The following is a 15,461-nucleotide window of genomic DNA, read 5'->3' on the forward strand; positions in this document are numbered from 1 at the left end:
AGAGTGCTCTATAAGTATCAATTAGGTCAAATTGGTCAATAGCATTCTTAAAATCTCCTATATTCCTCTTGATTTTCTGTCTACACCTTCTATCAATTATTAAGGGAGGGATGTTAAAATCTCCAAAGATAGCTTATTTATTTATTTGTCTTTATAGTTCTATCAATTTTTGTGTCATGTGTTTTGAAGTTCTACTATTAGGTACATAAATATTCAGGATTGTTGTGTCCTCTTGAACTTTGTTATCCCTGGTAATGGTCCCTATTCTGAAATCCACTTTGTCTGAAATGAGTAAAGCCACTCCAGCTTTCTCTTAATTAGTGTTAGCATGGAGTATCTTTTTGCATCCTTTTAATTTGAACTTATTGTATCTTTATATTTAAAGCACATTTTTGCAATGCACATATAACTGAGTCTTGCTTTTTTATCCAATCTACATCTGCTTTGTATGTTCTTTAATTGGGATATTTAAACCATTTACATTTAATGTAATTATTGATATGGTTAGGTTTAAGTCTGTCATCTTGCTATTTGTTTTCTATTTGTCTCCGCTGTTCTTTATTTCTTTTTTCCTCTCTTATTGCCTTCTTTTGGATTAATTGTATATTTTGATGATTCCACTTAATCTTTTCTGTAGGCTTATTAGATATAATTCTCTGAATTTGATTTATAACTTTAGTGCTTTTGTAGAGTTTATAGTAGATGTCTTTAACTTATCACAGTCTATCTTCAGGTGATATTATGCCACTTCAGGTACAGTATAAGAACCTTAAAATAGCATACTTACATTTCTCCCCTCTTGGTCTTTGTGCTATTCTTGTCATATAGTTTATTTATACATATGTTATAAGGCCCATGCTATGTTGTTTTTATTTTATGTAAGCAGTCAATTATTTTTAAAGAGATATAAATAATCAGAACAAAATCTTATACATTTACCCATTTAGTTACATTTCCAATGCTCTTCATTCCTCTGTGTAGATCCAGATTTCCATCTGGTATCATTTTCCTTCTGCCTGAAGGGATTCCTTTAACATTTCTTGTAGCATGGGTCTGCTGGTAATGAATTCTTTCACCTTTTATATGTAGGTAAAAGTCTTTATTTCACCTTTACTTTTGAAAGATATTCATTGGGTATAAAATTCTAGGTTGACAGTTTATTTTCTTCCAGTTCTTTAAAGATGTGACTCCACTGTCCTCTTGCTTGCGTTGTTTCCTCTGTTCCCAAACTTCTCTTTTTTTTCCCTCTGGCTGGTTTTAAGATTTTCTTCCCATCACTGTTTTCCACTACTTGATTATGATGAGCTTTGGAATAGTTTTATTCATGTTTCTTGGGCTTGCCGTTCATTGAACTTCCATTTGTGGGTTATCGTTTTCATAAAATTTAGAATTTTTTTAGTCATTATTTCTTGAAATATTTCTTCCTGTTTCAACCTCTCTCCCCTCTTATTTATGGACTCCCATTACACACATATTAGGTTCTTGAAGTTATCCCATAGCTCACTGATACAATGATACTTTTTTTTAAATTCTCATTTCTGTTTCCAGCTCACTAACCTTTTTTCTGCAGTGTCTAATCTATGGCTAATCCTTCCAGTGTATTTTTCAACTCATGAATTGTAGTTTTTATCTCTAGAAGTTTTATTTGAGGTGCTTTTAAGTCTTCTGTGTCTGTCCTTAACCTTTGGAACTTATATAATAACTGTTTTAATGTTCTTGTCTACTAATTCTAACATCTGCTTCAGATCTGCGTTGGTTTCGATTTATTGAGTTATCTCCACATTATGCATCATAAATTCCCAGTTTTTTGAGCACCTGGTAATCTTTTATTGGATTCCAAATTTTGTGATTTAACCTAGTCGAGTGCTGGATAATTTTGTTTTCCTACAAATATTCTTGAACTTTGTTCTGGGACTCAGTTAAGTTACTTGGGAAGCAGTTTGATCCTTTTGGTTCTTGCTCTAAAGATTTGTTAGACAGGACCGGAGCAGGGCTCTCTCCAGAACTAATTAGTCCCCACCACTGATGCAAGAGTCTTCTGTGCACTCTCCCAATGCCTTGTGAGTCTCCTCACATAAGGTTCTCCTGTATGGCTGATGAGAACACATATTATTCCCAGCCTTGTACAAACACTGGGCACTGTTAACTCTAATCCTTTTGGGAGGTTCTTTCTTCAGCCTGACCTTCAGTAGTTTCCTCCTATGCATGTGCTGATCAGTATTCACCTGAATACACAAAGCGACCATCTGCTAGTGTCTAACATCTCTCTCTGTGCAGCTCTCTCCTCTCTAGCACTCTGTCCTACAAACCTTAGTGGCTTTAGTCTCCATGGACTTACAGATCTGTCTCCTCAACTCAGGAGGTCCAGTGGGCTCCCACTGGTTTCTCCTGCCCTGTGCGGGAGAACTGGGCTGGAACTCTCTCAAGACAGTAGGCCAGGGCAATTGGAAGATCCACCTGGCTTGTTTCCCACCTCTCAGGTATCCCTATCCTTTGTTACCTGACGAGCTGTTATTTCATGTATTTTGGCCACTTTTTAGTTGTTTCAGGCAGAAGAGTAAATCCAGTCTTTGTTACTTCATCTTTGCCAGAAGGAGTAGTCCCTTGCAGCGTTGTTTTTTTTTTAAATTAATTCCATTCATCAGCTTCATTTCCCTCAATCTAATCCATGCCATACAACCTTCTTTAAAAAGCTCAGGTGTTCCTCAGTTGTCTCTTCTGGGGTGTTTCCCATCCTCCTTTCCACATACTGAATTAGGGGGTTTTCCTCTCCCTGACGATGTCACACCTCTTGAAGGCTCAGGCTGAGTTTTATTCTCCTGAGTACCCTCAACACCTAGCAGAGTGCCTGACCACTGTGAGTGCCCAACCTCTGTGCAGAGAATAAATCAGCACTTGAAATATAACACCCAACCAGCTACAGTTTGGGTTCTTTTGTGGTTTGGGGGATAAGAATGCATTTTCCACAGAGATAATGTGAAAATCCAGGAGGATGAGCCAGGTGGCCTAGCACTAAGATAAAGGTCCTCCCTCCCTCCTTGTCTTCCCAAGATTTTCTTTGCATGAGTTGATGGGCAAGGTAAATATTGTTTTGTCCAAGGTTGGAAAGGAGAAAAAGAGAGAATTGGCACTGCATTTGTCCCCCATCCTGGGCTCAGGGATGGGTCCTGGGTCCAGCTAGATGGAGGAGTCAGGAGGACTAGAAGTTGAAGGAGCTGCATAGTGAAACGCACCTTGGGATTCTCACCACACACAGTGCTGATGTAGGACCAGGCTGACAACATTAGCCTAGAAGTGAGCCCATTCATTCTCCCTACTCCTGCCCCACTCAAGCCCCTTAGTGGGGCCTTGTTCCTGAGGATACAAGAGACATGCCCTGAGACATGTGAGGACCCAGAGCCCAGTAAACATGGGAATTTATATTACTCTGAACCCATTAGTGGCCAGAGGTTGGCAGAGAGGAAACAATGGCTGGATCCCTGGGCCCATGCACCAGATCCTATGCAGTCTATTCCGTGACTGGCTCTGGCCTCCTTTGGTGTGAGTTTGCCCCTCTTTAGGTTAGGGCAGCAGCAGATGCAGAGCTCTATCAGCATCACCCTGGCAAGCTGGGGGGCAAGAGCACGGGGAGGCTCCTGCTGAGGTCAGGCAAGGACAGCAGAGCCAGCAGCTCTCCAAGGAGTCTCTGTAGCTTGCAGAGCCCATTCGAGCAGGAAGGAACATGCTGCCTCATTTGAGTATGTGGACAGTATGTAAGTCTCTTCAGAAAGTCTAGACTTTTAACTGGCTTTAAATGAGCAGCTTTATCTATCTCAGCCTCCTGAAATCAGGGAACGTATGAGAAGGAAGGTAGAGAAGGGATGAAATTCCATTCTGACCAGTATTCTTGGAGACAGCAGGGAGGCTGGAATTTGTCTGTTATGAACACACAGCCTCTATTGACTCCCGGCCCGCTGTCTCCCTGATCTTAGTGCTAGTGAGGTCTTGTCCACAAGACCTAAGAACTCTCCAAGACCTTAGAACTTCTTGGTAACGACCCTAGCACAAGGAACACCCCTGACCCTGATGGCACAAGCAGCTCCCAGCCCCCGCCCCCAGGCCCCAGGCCTGAGTGAATGGTCTCCATTACCTGGACTCTTTCCATGGCCTCTGGAGAGACAGGTTCCTGTAGCTCCTCGACTATTTTCTGGGAACTCTGGCTGCTACTCCTGAGCTCAGCATCTTTGAGAAAAAGAGTGGCACAAGGACAGAAAATAAATGATAATTATCTGCAGAGCCACAGAAATTGGAGACAGCACAGTAATGTGTTTCTAAACTGCAGCATACCTAAAGAATTATATTGCCGAGGGCAGTACCATGAGGTGGGAAGAACAGGGTCTTTGCAGCCCACGCCAATTCTGACCTCTCTGTGCCCTCGCCCACATGATGGAGATTGAATGTACCCGCCCCTACCAGTGTCGTGGAGATAAAGTGATGCCAGCCATGGGCTTGGGCCTGGCCTGGCCCCCAGGCCGCCCTCAACCTCTGCAGGCTACTGAGCTTTGTGATCCTGTCAGAGGAGCCCCCTTTGACGTTTACAGACAACTGACTGTCAACTTGCCGGATGCCAGGCTTTGAAATTTTAAGACAGAATGTGGAAAAGCCACAGTTAGCTCTGTCAGTGCCACGTGAAAGCCTAAGATCAGCACCAGCGCTGCCTTCCCTTTCTTGAAAATGCTGTGAACACACGGTCTGACAGTGGCCACTATTTTCACTTTTCTACTGTCTAAGTGAGAAGAACTGGAGCAGAGCTCAGCTGCTTTAATATATCCTGGAAAATCAACAAGCAGAGTAGTGCTCAAGTATTTAAGCTTGACTAAAAATTACAGTAGGAAAAAAGTTTCCTATTGCCTAAAGAGCTCTTTTTCCCCTCCTCCTTCTCATCCTCCTCCTTCTGCCTTCTTTTCTTTTCTTTCTTCCTATGTCTCTCACCCCCTCTCTCCCTTCCCCTTTCTTTCTCTCCCCTCTTCATCTCTCCCCGCCCCGACTTCCTCCCTTCTGGCTCACTCTGTGCCTGCTCTGCTGGGGGCCTCTCAGCCTGATCTGCTCACAGTCTTTGGGCCTTAGCTCAGAGCAGCCTAGCACGCTCTGCTCAGGGGCTGCTCCTCCTTGGAGGCTGCCGCAGATGCAGGAGGGACCCTGGGTCTGCTGGAGGCTCCAAGACACTGCTGCCAGCATGGGCCTGCCACTCCGTCTTATGTTTGTAACTGTCACATCAGATGCTGTGGGCCAGAGGCAGCCTAGATGCCCTCGGCTTCCTCTCCTCCTACTGTGCTGTTCCAGCACCAGCCAGGGCAATGGCTCCTGCAGATTCCTCTCCATTCATATCCCTGGATCATTCATGCCCTATATCTGCTCCTGGAAAAGATGTAGGTGAATGAAATAGAATGAAATTCTAAGAGAAAAATTAGATACCCAAGGAGGTGTAAAGGGCACAGATGAGGAGGTTCATAATGTTGAAGGTACAAGGAAAGAGAACCGCATCCCAGCATGACGGGTAGCCCGCCATAGAGAGAAAATGTCAGGAGAGACAAGCAAAGGACTTGGAACGCCCCTTCTGGAGAAAGACGCTTTGGGAGGAATAAAATATATCACGTCTCTAGTTCCTGAATGCATCCTGCTCCTTGCAAAACATTCCAGATAGTCTAGACAGGGTTTCCAGCATCTCAAGAGGACAAGAGCAGTGTGCTTTTTAGGTTAATTTACTTTGTTATTGAGATATAACACACAGTAAAGTGCGTGAATTTCTACAGATATCTACTCCCACATAACCACCACCTAGATGAATATTGAAAGCGTTTCCAGCACCCAGAAGTTTCCCTCATCCTCTTGACTAGCAACACATCTTAAATGTAGCTGTTCTTCTGATTTCTACCATCATTTATTTGTTTTGCTCATCAGCAAACTTTTTCAACTAAAAAACCCACATAACTCCTTATTCTTAAGTTGTACTTTATTTTTTTAAAAGATAGTTGTCTCCTATTTTAAGCTTTAAATTTGGAGAACTACAAAAGAACACAACTAAAAAGAAACTAGACCTTCCCTGTGCATGTGTTTCTTTTACAATTAGGACAAAATTGCTAAAAAGTGAAGAATCTTAAAGAATGAATTAGATTTGCAATGAACTAATAATCCTGGTGACTTCACTCTTTGACAGCCTAATGTTCATGAGACAATTACCAACTACCATGACTAATTGTCTTGGCTAAACTGTCATGGGTGTTGCAGATTATTATTAAGCAGCTGCCATGCTCGTCCCCAGAGGTGGCTGCATTTCAGAACTGGGCGAGGTGATGCTCGCTCTCTCCTCCCTGTGTCTCTGGGGTTTTGTGAGGTTTAATTAGTTAATGTTCATAATGTGCCCTGAGATCCTCAGACGTGAGGTGCCATCCCAGGGAAAAGTTGAGGCAGTGGTATTATATAACACACAACTAAAAACACAACTGAGGTTGCAAATTTAATTGTTATTTTATTGCTTACACTACCTAAGTAGCTTAGAAGTCATGAACTAGTAGTTTATTCTAGAGGGAGTGAAGGCACAATTTGCTAGGACTCTCTCTCCAAGGGAGACTGCTGATCTGAGGTGGGTTCACCAGGAAGCTGATAAAGCTGGAGCTTCCAGCACCTCCCCAGTACAGGCCCCCCCAAGGCACAGCACCTCCCACGGCACTCATAATTTGGCATGCTTTTTCTTAAAGAGGGCTCCCAAATGGTACAGACTTCAGGAGCCACAAGACCTGGATCTGCCCTGCTCTTTGTCTAACAGCAATAATACATAGGGAAAGCTAAATAATACATCATGAAGGCTTTAGGAATTAATAATAGTATACAATCTGGTGGTTTTTAACATTTATTTTAAATATTGACTGAAAATCCCAATAAGATTTTTTTTGAAATGAAATAAACTGATTCTAAAAGAGTAAATATGAAGCAATAGTCAACAAAATTTTAAGAAATAAGAACAAAGAATGGGCCAAATTTCCTAATGAATCTTAAGACATATTATAAAGCCATAGTTATTAAAATAATAAGTTATCAGAGTAGGAATAGAACAGAATGGAATCTAGAAATGGCCAGGCAATTACGAAGCATTGATATATGTTAAAGATGGCACTTCAAATTGGTGGGGAAAGAATAAATTATACAATAAGTAGTGCTGGCTAACCATATAGGAAAAAGTTAATTTCGGCCTCTATTTCATATAATACATAAAAGTCAATGGTAGATATATTAACAGCCTAAAGATGTTTTTAAAATACTTTGAAATTACTAGAAGAAAATACAGAAGAATATCTCTATGATCTTGCAGGTGGAAAAATCCTTTCTTAAAAATGCAAAAGCAGAAGTCATAAAGGAAAAATATTGACATATTTGACTACATCAAAATCCAGAAGTTCTATCTGTCAAAAGTACCCTTAAAAAAAAGTTAAAACAAAAAGATACATGGAGAAAATATTCACAATACACGCAATAGACCAATATTTCAAGAAAAGAAAAAACCCAAAAGGCAAAGGCAATAAATGGACAGGAAATGTAAACAATCAATAAACAAAGAATGTTCAACCTCAATAATATTTGGAGAAATAAAATGAAAACAATGACATCACGCTGGTGGCAATGTGAGGCATTTCCAAGCCCAGCAAGAACAATTCTGGGAATACAACCTGTGCAGACTCTTGCACGGGCCCCAAGGAGACATGCTCAAGGATGTTACTGGAGCATCATTCCCAATAACAAAATAATGGAAGCAACGTAAATGCTGTTGAAAATTTATCTACGTAGATGGACAAATGTGGCACATTCCACACAGCGGAATACTACCCAGAAGGCAAAAGGAGTGTCCTAGACCCATGCGTATCAACATTGTCAGATCCCAAAGAGATGAGTGAAGAAGCAAACTTCGAAATGTCACATACCCAAAAGACGCCATTTATATAAAAAACACTGCCACAAAATGGTAGTATTTTTTCTATGAATACATGGACTTCATACAAAAGTATAAACAAGAGATCTGGAGGGATACATACTAAAGTTTTAACAATGGCTATTTCTGGGGAAGAGAGAGAGAACCAGGCTTGGATGTTGATCAAAGGGAACTCAACTTTAACTAGTATCCTAATTTTTTAAAGGAGGACAGTTTCATGTATTACCAGTGCAACTAAGATTCAAAAAATGTCTCATTATAAAAGTAAATTTCTTTCTTCAAAATATTACAAAATAGGTTTGTTCTTTTTTTAAGGAAGATTGTCGCTGAGCTAACATCTGTGCCATTCTTCCTCTATTTTGTATGTGGGTCACTGCCACAGCATGGCTGACAAGTGATGTAGGTCTGTGCCAGGGATCCAAACCCATGAACCTGGGCCACTGAAGTAGAGCATGTCAAACTTAACCACTAGGACACAGGGCCAGCCCCTACAAAACAGTCATTTTTGTTTAATATTTTAATATTATGGATGATTTCAGAAAAGACTCACAAATGAATTTAAGTCACTCAGTTTTCAGAAGAGAAAAGATTAGAGGCTCAAGTGAAATCATTTATTCAACTAAAAGTCAATGGAGAACAATGAGTTGCAGGCACTCTATGAGGTACACAGAAGTAATGAGGAATAAGACGCATCATTCTTACTCTAAAAAGCTCACAAGCGATCAGGGTGTGTGGGCGTGTGTGGGCGCACACACACCCCTAACTATCTTACCGTGTGAAAACTACTAAAGCAGAGGTACGAACAAAGCACACTGAGTGTTCATTTATTTATTCATTGACTCATTAAAAAATTTATATTTCACACCTACCATCTGCTAGACACTAACACCCTAGACGCTGGGGACTTGGCAATGAGTCAAAGTGTCAGCAGGGCCACGCTCCCTCCAGAGGCTCTTGGGGAGAATCTGTTCCTGGCTCTTCCAGCTCATGATGGCCGCTGGCATTCCTTGCCATGTAGCCACATCACTCCAATCTCTGCCTCCCTGGTCACATGGTCTCCTCCTCTTCTGTCTGTGTTATCTCCCTCTGTCTCTCTCACATAAGGACACTTTGTGATGGCATTCAGGGACCCTCAGATAATCTAGGATAATCTCCTCATGTCAAGACCCTAATCAGACCTAGAAGGACTCTTTTTGCAAAACTAAGGTAACATTTACAGGTCCCAGGGATTGGGATGTGGATATCTTTGGGGAGGTCATGTTTCTGTCTACCTCAGTAGGCACCGGTTGCTGACTGAGTGTTGTGTATCCAACCAAATCCTTATTAGGAAGGTCAAACTTGTCCAAATCAGAAATCACAGCATCTCCATCAAATAAGTCATTCACTCTTATTATTGCCATCTTGCAAAATGGTTCCATCATCCACCTCATTTCTGATGTCATCCTTGATATTTCCCTTTTCCACAACCTTCCTTCCCCATATGCAGTAAAACATCAAGTTCCACCAATTCTCCAAAATATATCCCAGGTTCATACATAATCACTGTTCTGTTTCACTCTCTTCTTATCTCTGTCCCGGACACTCTAGTGACCCTTGGAAAGTCTTCCTGTGAACTGGAAGACCATGTATCCATTTCTAATTAAAGATTCCCAGTGGTTCATCATCAGATATGTTGTAATTAAATAGAATCTAAATTCTTTTGTAAGGCATGCAAGGCTTTGATTGCTTTGCCTCCATCTCCTGTTCTGCTTTATCTCCTGTCACTCCCTCACTTCATACCTCCTTATTTTGCACATTTTGTTCCCTCTTCCAGGAAAATCTTTCTGCTTATTTACCTAGAAAGCTCCAATTTGTTTTTGAAGTTTGACTCAAGAGCTTTCTTTTCTATAAAGTCTATGCTGGTGCTCTAAAGATGACTTAGGTATAATTCTGCTATGGTCCCACCACAATTTTCTAACCTTCAAAACAATTCTCTGATTATAAATTCATTTGTCTTGCATTTTTATCCTGCCATTAGATAGTACTAGACTTACCATGTACTAGACTAGGTTCCTAAAGTCTAGTATATGGGATATACTCAGCATTTGCTGAACAGCTGAATGAACAGCAAGAGGCTGCGAATAGAGTCCATAATGATACAAAGAAAAACACTAGGCAAGTTGCATGACAGGAGGACAAAGGGCTTTCTTCATATTTTTCAAGGCAACTCCTCCCATCTAGACTGCAGTGCAGACTCCAAGCCAGACAGTATGATGAACTTGAGCATAATGCACTAGTAATTCCCAGATCACTGTCTTGAGATGAGACTATAGGTTTTAGCCCTCTCCAGGCTAAACTGGAGTTTGTGTCTCCTTAGGACAGGAGAAAGAAGGCCATGACAAAAATCATCAGCATTATTCTTTTTTTTAATCATGGGTTGTTATGATGATGCCGATTTTTCACTCTCTCTGTATTTAGGCCCTTTGCCATGTAGTGTCTTCTCATTCTGATTGTGGGCTCAGCCACGTGATCTGTTTTGGATGAGTGACATGTGTTAGTTCAAAGCCTAGACCTCAAGAAGCCTTGTGTGATTCCACTTGGTCTCTTGCACCTCTGCTGTCACCATGAGAACATGCCCAATCTAGCCTGCTAAAGAGTGAGAGGCATATGGAACAGAGCCAAGGCCAGCCTAGATTAGCCAACAGGCAACCAACCCCAAGACATGTGAGAAGACCCAGTCAAGATCAGCAGATCTGTCTAGCTGACCCCAACTGCATGAGCAAAACATGCTTGCTGTGGTATGTAACTGTGGCTTTGTGGTTGTCTGTTAGCAGCATTACTGCAGCAATGGATTATTGATGCAGTCAGAAAAAATATCAGAGAGAATCAACCAAATCCTGAAGCTGGTTCTTTGAAAATACTAATTAAATTGACATTAGTGAGATTAAGAAAGAAAAAGGCAGAAATAACACCAGGAATAAAAAATAGAAACATAGGGGACATCTATAAAGTAAGATGGTAAATATAAACCCATTAAAACATTAAACATAAATAGACTAAATACCCCAATTAAAAAGACAATGGTTGTCACATCAAATTAAAAACAAAAACCAAACTCTATGCTATTTATAAGAGACACATCCAAAAGGTAAGGAAATAGGAAGGATAAAAATAAAAGGATGGAAAAAGACATGGTGTGCAAACATGACTCAAAGAAAGTAGGTGTGGCCATATTAAAACCATAAAAAGTAGACTTTAAGGCAAAGAAAGACACTTCATAATTGATAAAGAAAAGTTAAAGGAAGATATAATGATTTAAAAATTATGCACCTAATAATATAGACTCAAAATATATAATGAAAAAATGATAGACTATGAGTAAAAATGGTACTTTCACCATCAAAGCAGGAGATTTTAATACACCTCTCATGAATTGATCAAACAAGTGATGAAGTCAATAAGGATAAAATATTTGACAACATTGCTATCAAACATGACTGATTCTTATAGAACCTTGCACCTAACAACTATAGGATATATGCTCTTTTCATGGACTCAAGGAACATTTGCAAAAATTGACCATATGCTGAAAAACGTTTAAAGGACTAAAATCACACAGTGTAGGCTTTCTGACTTCAATGCAATAAGCTAAAACCTAGTAATAAAAAGATAGCTAGAACATCCCAAGTGGATAAAGAAAACGTGGTACATACATACAATGGAATATTATTCAGTCTTAAAAAGAGAAGGAAATTCTGCAATATGTGACAATATGGATGAACCTTGAACACACTATGCTAAGTGAAATAAGCCAGTCACAGAAGAACAGATACTGCATGATTTCACTTATATGAGGTATCTAAAATAGTCAGACGCATAGAAGCAGAGAGTAGGATGGTGATTGCCAGGGTCTGGGGGAAGGGGAAATGGGGAGTTGCTATTCAACAGGTATAAAATTTCAGTTATGCAAGATGAACAAGTTCTAGAGATCTGCCGTACAACTGTGCCTGTAGTTAACAAAACTATATTGTACACTTAAAAATTTAAGAAAGTAGTTCTTATGCTAAGTGTTCTTACCACAATAAAATAAAATAAAAAGATAAATAGAATATCCCCATATTTTTGGAAATAAATATTGTTTTAAACAACTTATGGGCCAACGAATGAGTAAAATAAAATTTCAAAAATATTGATAATGAATACATTATACAACAAAATTTGTGAGTTGCAGCTAAATCCAAGCATAGAGGAATATTTATAGTTTAAACACATATTAGAAAAGAAGAAAAACTGAAAATCGATGAGTCAAGAACCTATCTTAAAATATAGGAAAACAACATCAAATTAAGCCCAAAAATAAAAAACAGGAAATAATAAAGAAAAGAGCAGAAATGAAATAGATAATAAACATTAAATAGGAAGGATCAAACAAGCCAAAAATTGGTTCTTTGCGAAGACTAATAAAATTGATGTCACTAGCGAGATTGCTCCAGAGAGAGAATACAAATATCAAGGTCAGGAATTTTGAAAAAGGCAGCATCACTACACAGCTTATGAATATTAACAGTTTAATAAGAGAAAATGAAGAACAGCTTCAATTTTATCTTAACGCATTTGAAAATGTAAAGAAAACATATAAATTCTTATAAAAAATTACAAATTACCAAACAGACCAAAGAAGAATAGTTCTATAACAATTTAAAAAATTGAAACTGCAATTAAAAACTTTCCCCAAAAAAGTACACCAGGTTCAGACTGCTTCACTGGCAAATGCTACAAAATATTTAAAGAATAAATATTTCTAAACTTACAAAAACTTCTAAAAATAGAAGAGAGAATACTCCTCAAATTGTTCTATGAGGCCAGCATAATCTCATTTCCAGAGTTTTGCAAGGACATTTCAAGGGGTAAAAATCACAGACCAATCTCACGCCTGAACATGTCTGCAAAAATCCTCAACAAAACATTAGCAAAAAGAACCCAGCATTGCATAAAAAGAATAACGTATGGTTATTATTAACAAAATAGTTACCATAGAAAAATCAATCAACATAATTCACCTCATTAACAAAATAATGGATAAAAATCATATGATCATCTCAGTAAATACACAAATAAAGCATTTTATAAAATTCAATTCAATAAAAAGACAACCATTCCTGATAAATTTCTTAGCCAACCAGAAATGCAGAAACTTCTTTAATCTGATAATGGGTATTCACAAAGTCATCCTTAATGATGATATATTGAGAGCTTTCCATTTAGTATTGAGAACAACATAAGGATGTCTGCTAACACAACTTGTATTCAAGGTATTAGCCAGTGCATGAAAAAGAACTGGAAAGTAAAAACTTAAAATTTACATTATACAGAGAAAACTCAAAACAATCTACAGATAAATTCATAGAATTAATAAGTCACTGTAGCAAGGTTGTTGGATGGAGGGTCAATATCCAAAAACCAACTGCATTTCTATATAACAGCAACAAACAATTTGAAAACAAAATTTTTTAAAGATGTAATTTCCAAAAGTGTGAAAATATCAAATACCTAGGAATAAACAGATGTGAAAAGCCTCTATGCAAAAACTATAAAACATTGTGGAAAGAAATTAAAGAGGCCATAAATAAATTGAGGAATATACCACATTCATAGATTGGAAGTCGTAATATATTGTAAAGATATCAGTTCCCCCAAACTGATCTATAAATTCAAAGCAATCTCATTCAAGATCTCTAAAGCTATCATCATTTTTGAGCTGACTCTCAAGTTCATGTGAGAAATCAGATAACTAAGAATAAAAAAGTCAATTAAAAAATAAGGTAAAAAGACTAGCTCTACATGATATCAGGATTTATCATAAGGCTATGGTAATTAGGCAGGATAGTACTGACAAAGAGAAAAAAGAATTCCAGAATCAACCCACAAATATATAGACAACTGATTTGTGACAAAGGTGGCACTGCACTGGGGGAAAGGATGAGCTTTTCAATAAATGGTGCTTGGTCAATTGGATATCCATATTTTTTTAAATGAAGCTTGATTCTTATATCACACCATACATGAAAATCAATTCCATGTGGATAGTAGATCTGAATGTGAAAGGTAAAACAAAATGAGGTGGGAAATTTGAGTGAAGTTGTTTAGGATCCATTCTTCATTACCTCATGTCAAAACTGCCTATGCCCTAGACTTAGAGGACATTGCTTAGAATAATTCATTATAAAATTTCTTCTGGTATAGTGTTGGCATTGAAATGGAAATACTATCATCAGGTTAAATATAATACAAACCTAAACATATCAGATGGGGCAAAAATAGTTACTTTATATTGGTAAAAGATAGACACAATGACAACCTCGTTGTCATGAAACCACATGCACCAAAGAGCCTAGCATCTAAGTACCTAAGGCCAAAGTTTTACAGACGCAAAGAGAAATAGACAAGACCACAATAAACAGAAATTTTAATTTACCTTCTCAGAATATGATAGACCAAATCAACAATAATAAAGATAGAAAATTTGAATGTCATCAGTAAGCTGTATTTAATAACGCTATATCAAAGTTTAAACTCTATAAACAGAGAATATACATTCTTTTCAGAAGTCCGTGGACATATGTAAAAACTGATCCTATACTAGGATCAGGCTGTAAAGAAAGACCTCAATTTAAACTAAAAGTAGAAATTACATGTCATATTTTTAAGCATAATGCAAAAAATTTAGAAATTCCTGACAAGAGGACACACACACACACACACTAATCACACCAACTGGAAATCAAACCCTAAATAACTTTTAGATGAAAGAAGATATTAAAACCAGAACCACAGATTATTCATAAAATAACAACATGAGAATGCGAACATTAATATCAGTATTAATTGATAATACCCCATGGGATATAGACAAGGCAATACTGAGTGGAAGATTCATAGCTTTAAATGTGAGGGATTAACAGCCCACCAAAGAATTATGAAGATTACTTTAAACTGAAAACATCTGAACCATCAGCAGTCACAGAAACATAATCTAAACCTAAGCAGAGCCTCCTGAAAATACAGCTGCCATGGACTTGCTCCGAGAGTTTCCTGTTTGGGAGAAGACTGACCCTTTCCACAGGGAAGTGCAAATTGAGCAGCCATAAACCACCCGCCCTAGACACACTCCCCTAGACACACTCCCGGGAACCTCCCAGTAAGGAGTGAGACTGGCCATTCCCATTAGGATCAAAAACCCAATAGACCCTTCCACACTTTCCCAAGAAAGCTCTAACTCCCCCACTCCCTTTTGTTAAGTTGCTTTATGTACTTTTACCTCTGGCTATTCAGCTAGTTACTCACCACTACAGAGTACTCCTGCCCGTGCAATAAACACTTCTGCTGCTGATCTGTCTATTGTCGGTTAATTTGCAGGTCCCTGACCATTCAGACCCAAGTTGTAAGAGGAAAAGATTTTTCTCCCAATGGTTTTGGTGATGGTTGGGACTTCCTGCTTGATCCAGAGACTGTAGCTGAA

The 15,461-nt window shown here is 38.7% G+C and overlaps 1 protein-coding gene across 9 annotated transcripts in view; it reads right to left on the reverse strand.

Moving 5' to 3' along the window:
* Positions 1-15,461, reverse strand: part of CFAP61 (cilia and flagella associated protein 61) — a 294,815-nt gene that overhangs the window by 194,198 nt on the left and 85,156 nt on the right. For all 9 annotated transcript variants that reach the window (XR_011430676.1, XM_001489672.6, XM_023626019.2 and 6 more), the window contains one exon: positions 4,130-4,221. Coding sequence is in view for 8 of the 9 variants with exons in the window: in XM_001489672.6 (XP_001489722.2) it covers positions 4,130-4,221 (92 nt within the window). In the remaining variant the exon portion in view is untranslated. The remainder of the gene's footprint in view (positions 1-4,129; positions 4,222-15,461) is intronic.

The sequence above is a fragment of the Equus caballus genome, chromosome 22 (assembly GCF_041296265.1).
Source record: "Equus caballus isolate H_3958 breed thoroughbred chromosome 22, TB-T2T, whole genome shotgun sequence".
Lineage (NCBI taxonomy): Eukaryota > Metazoa > Chordata > Mammalia > Perissodactyla > Equidae > Equus > Equus caballus.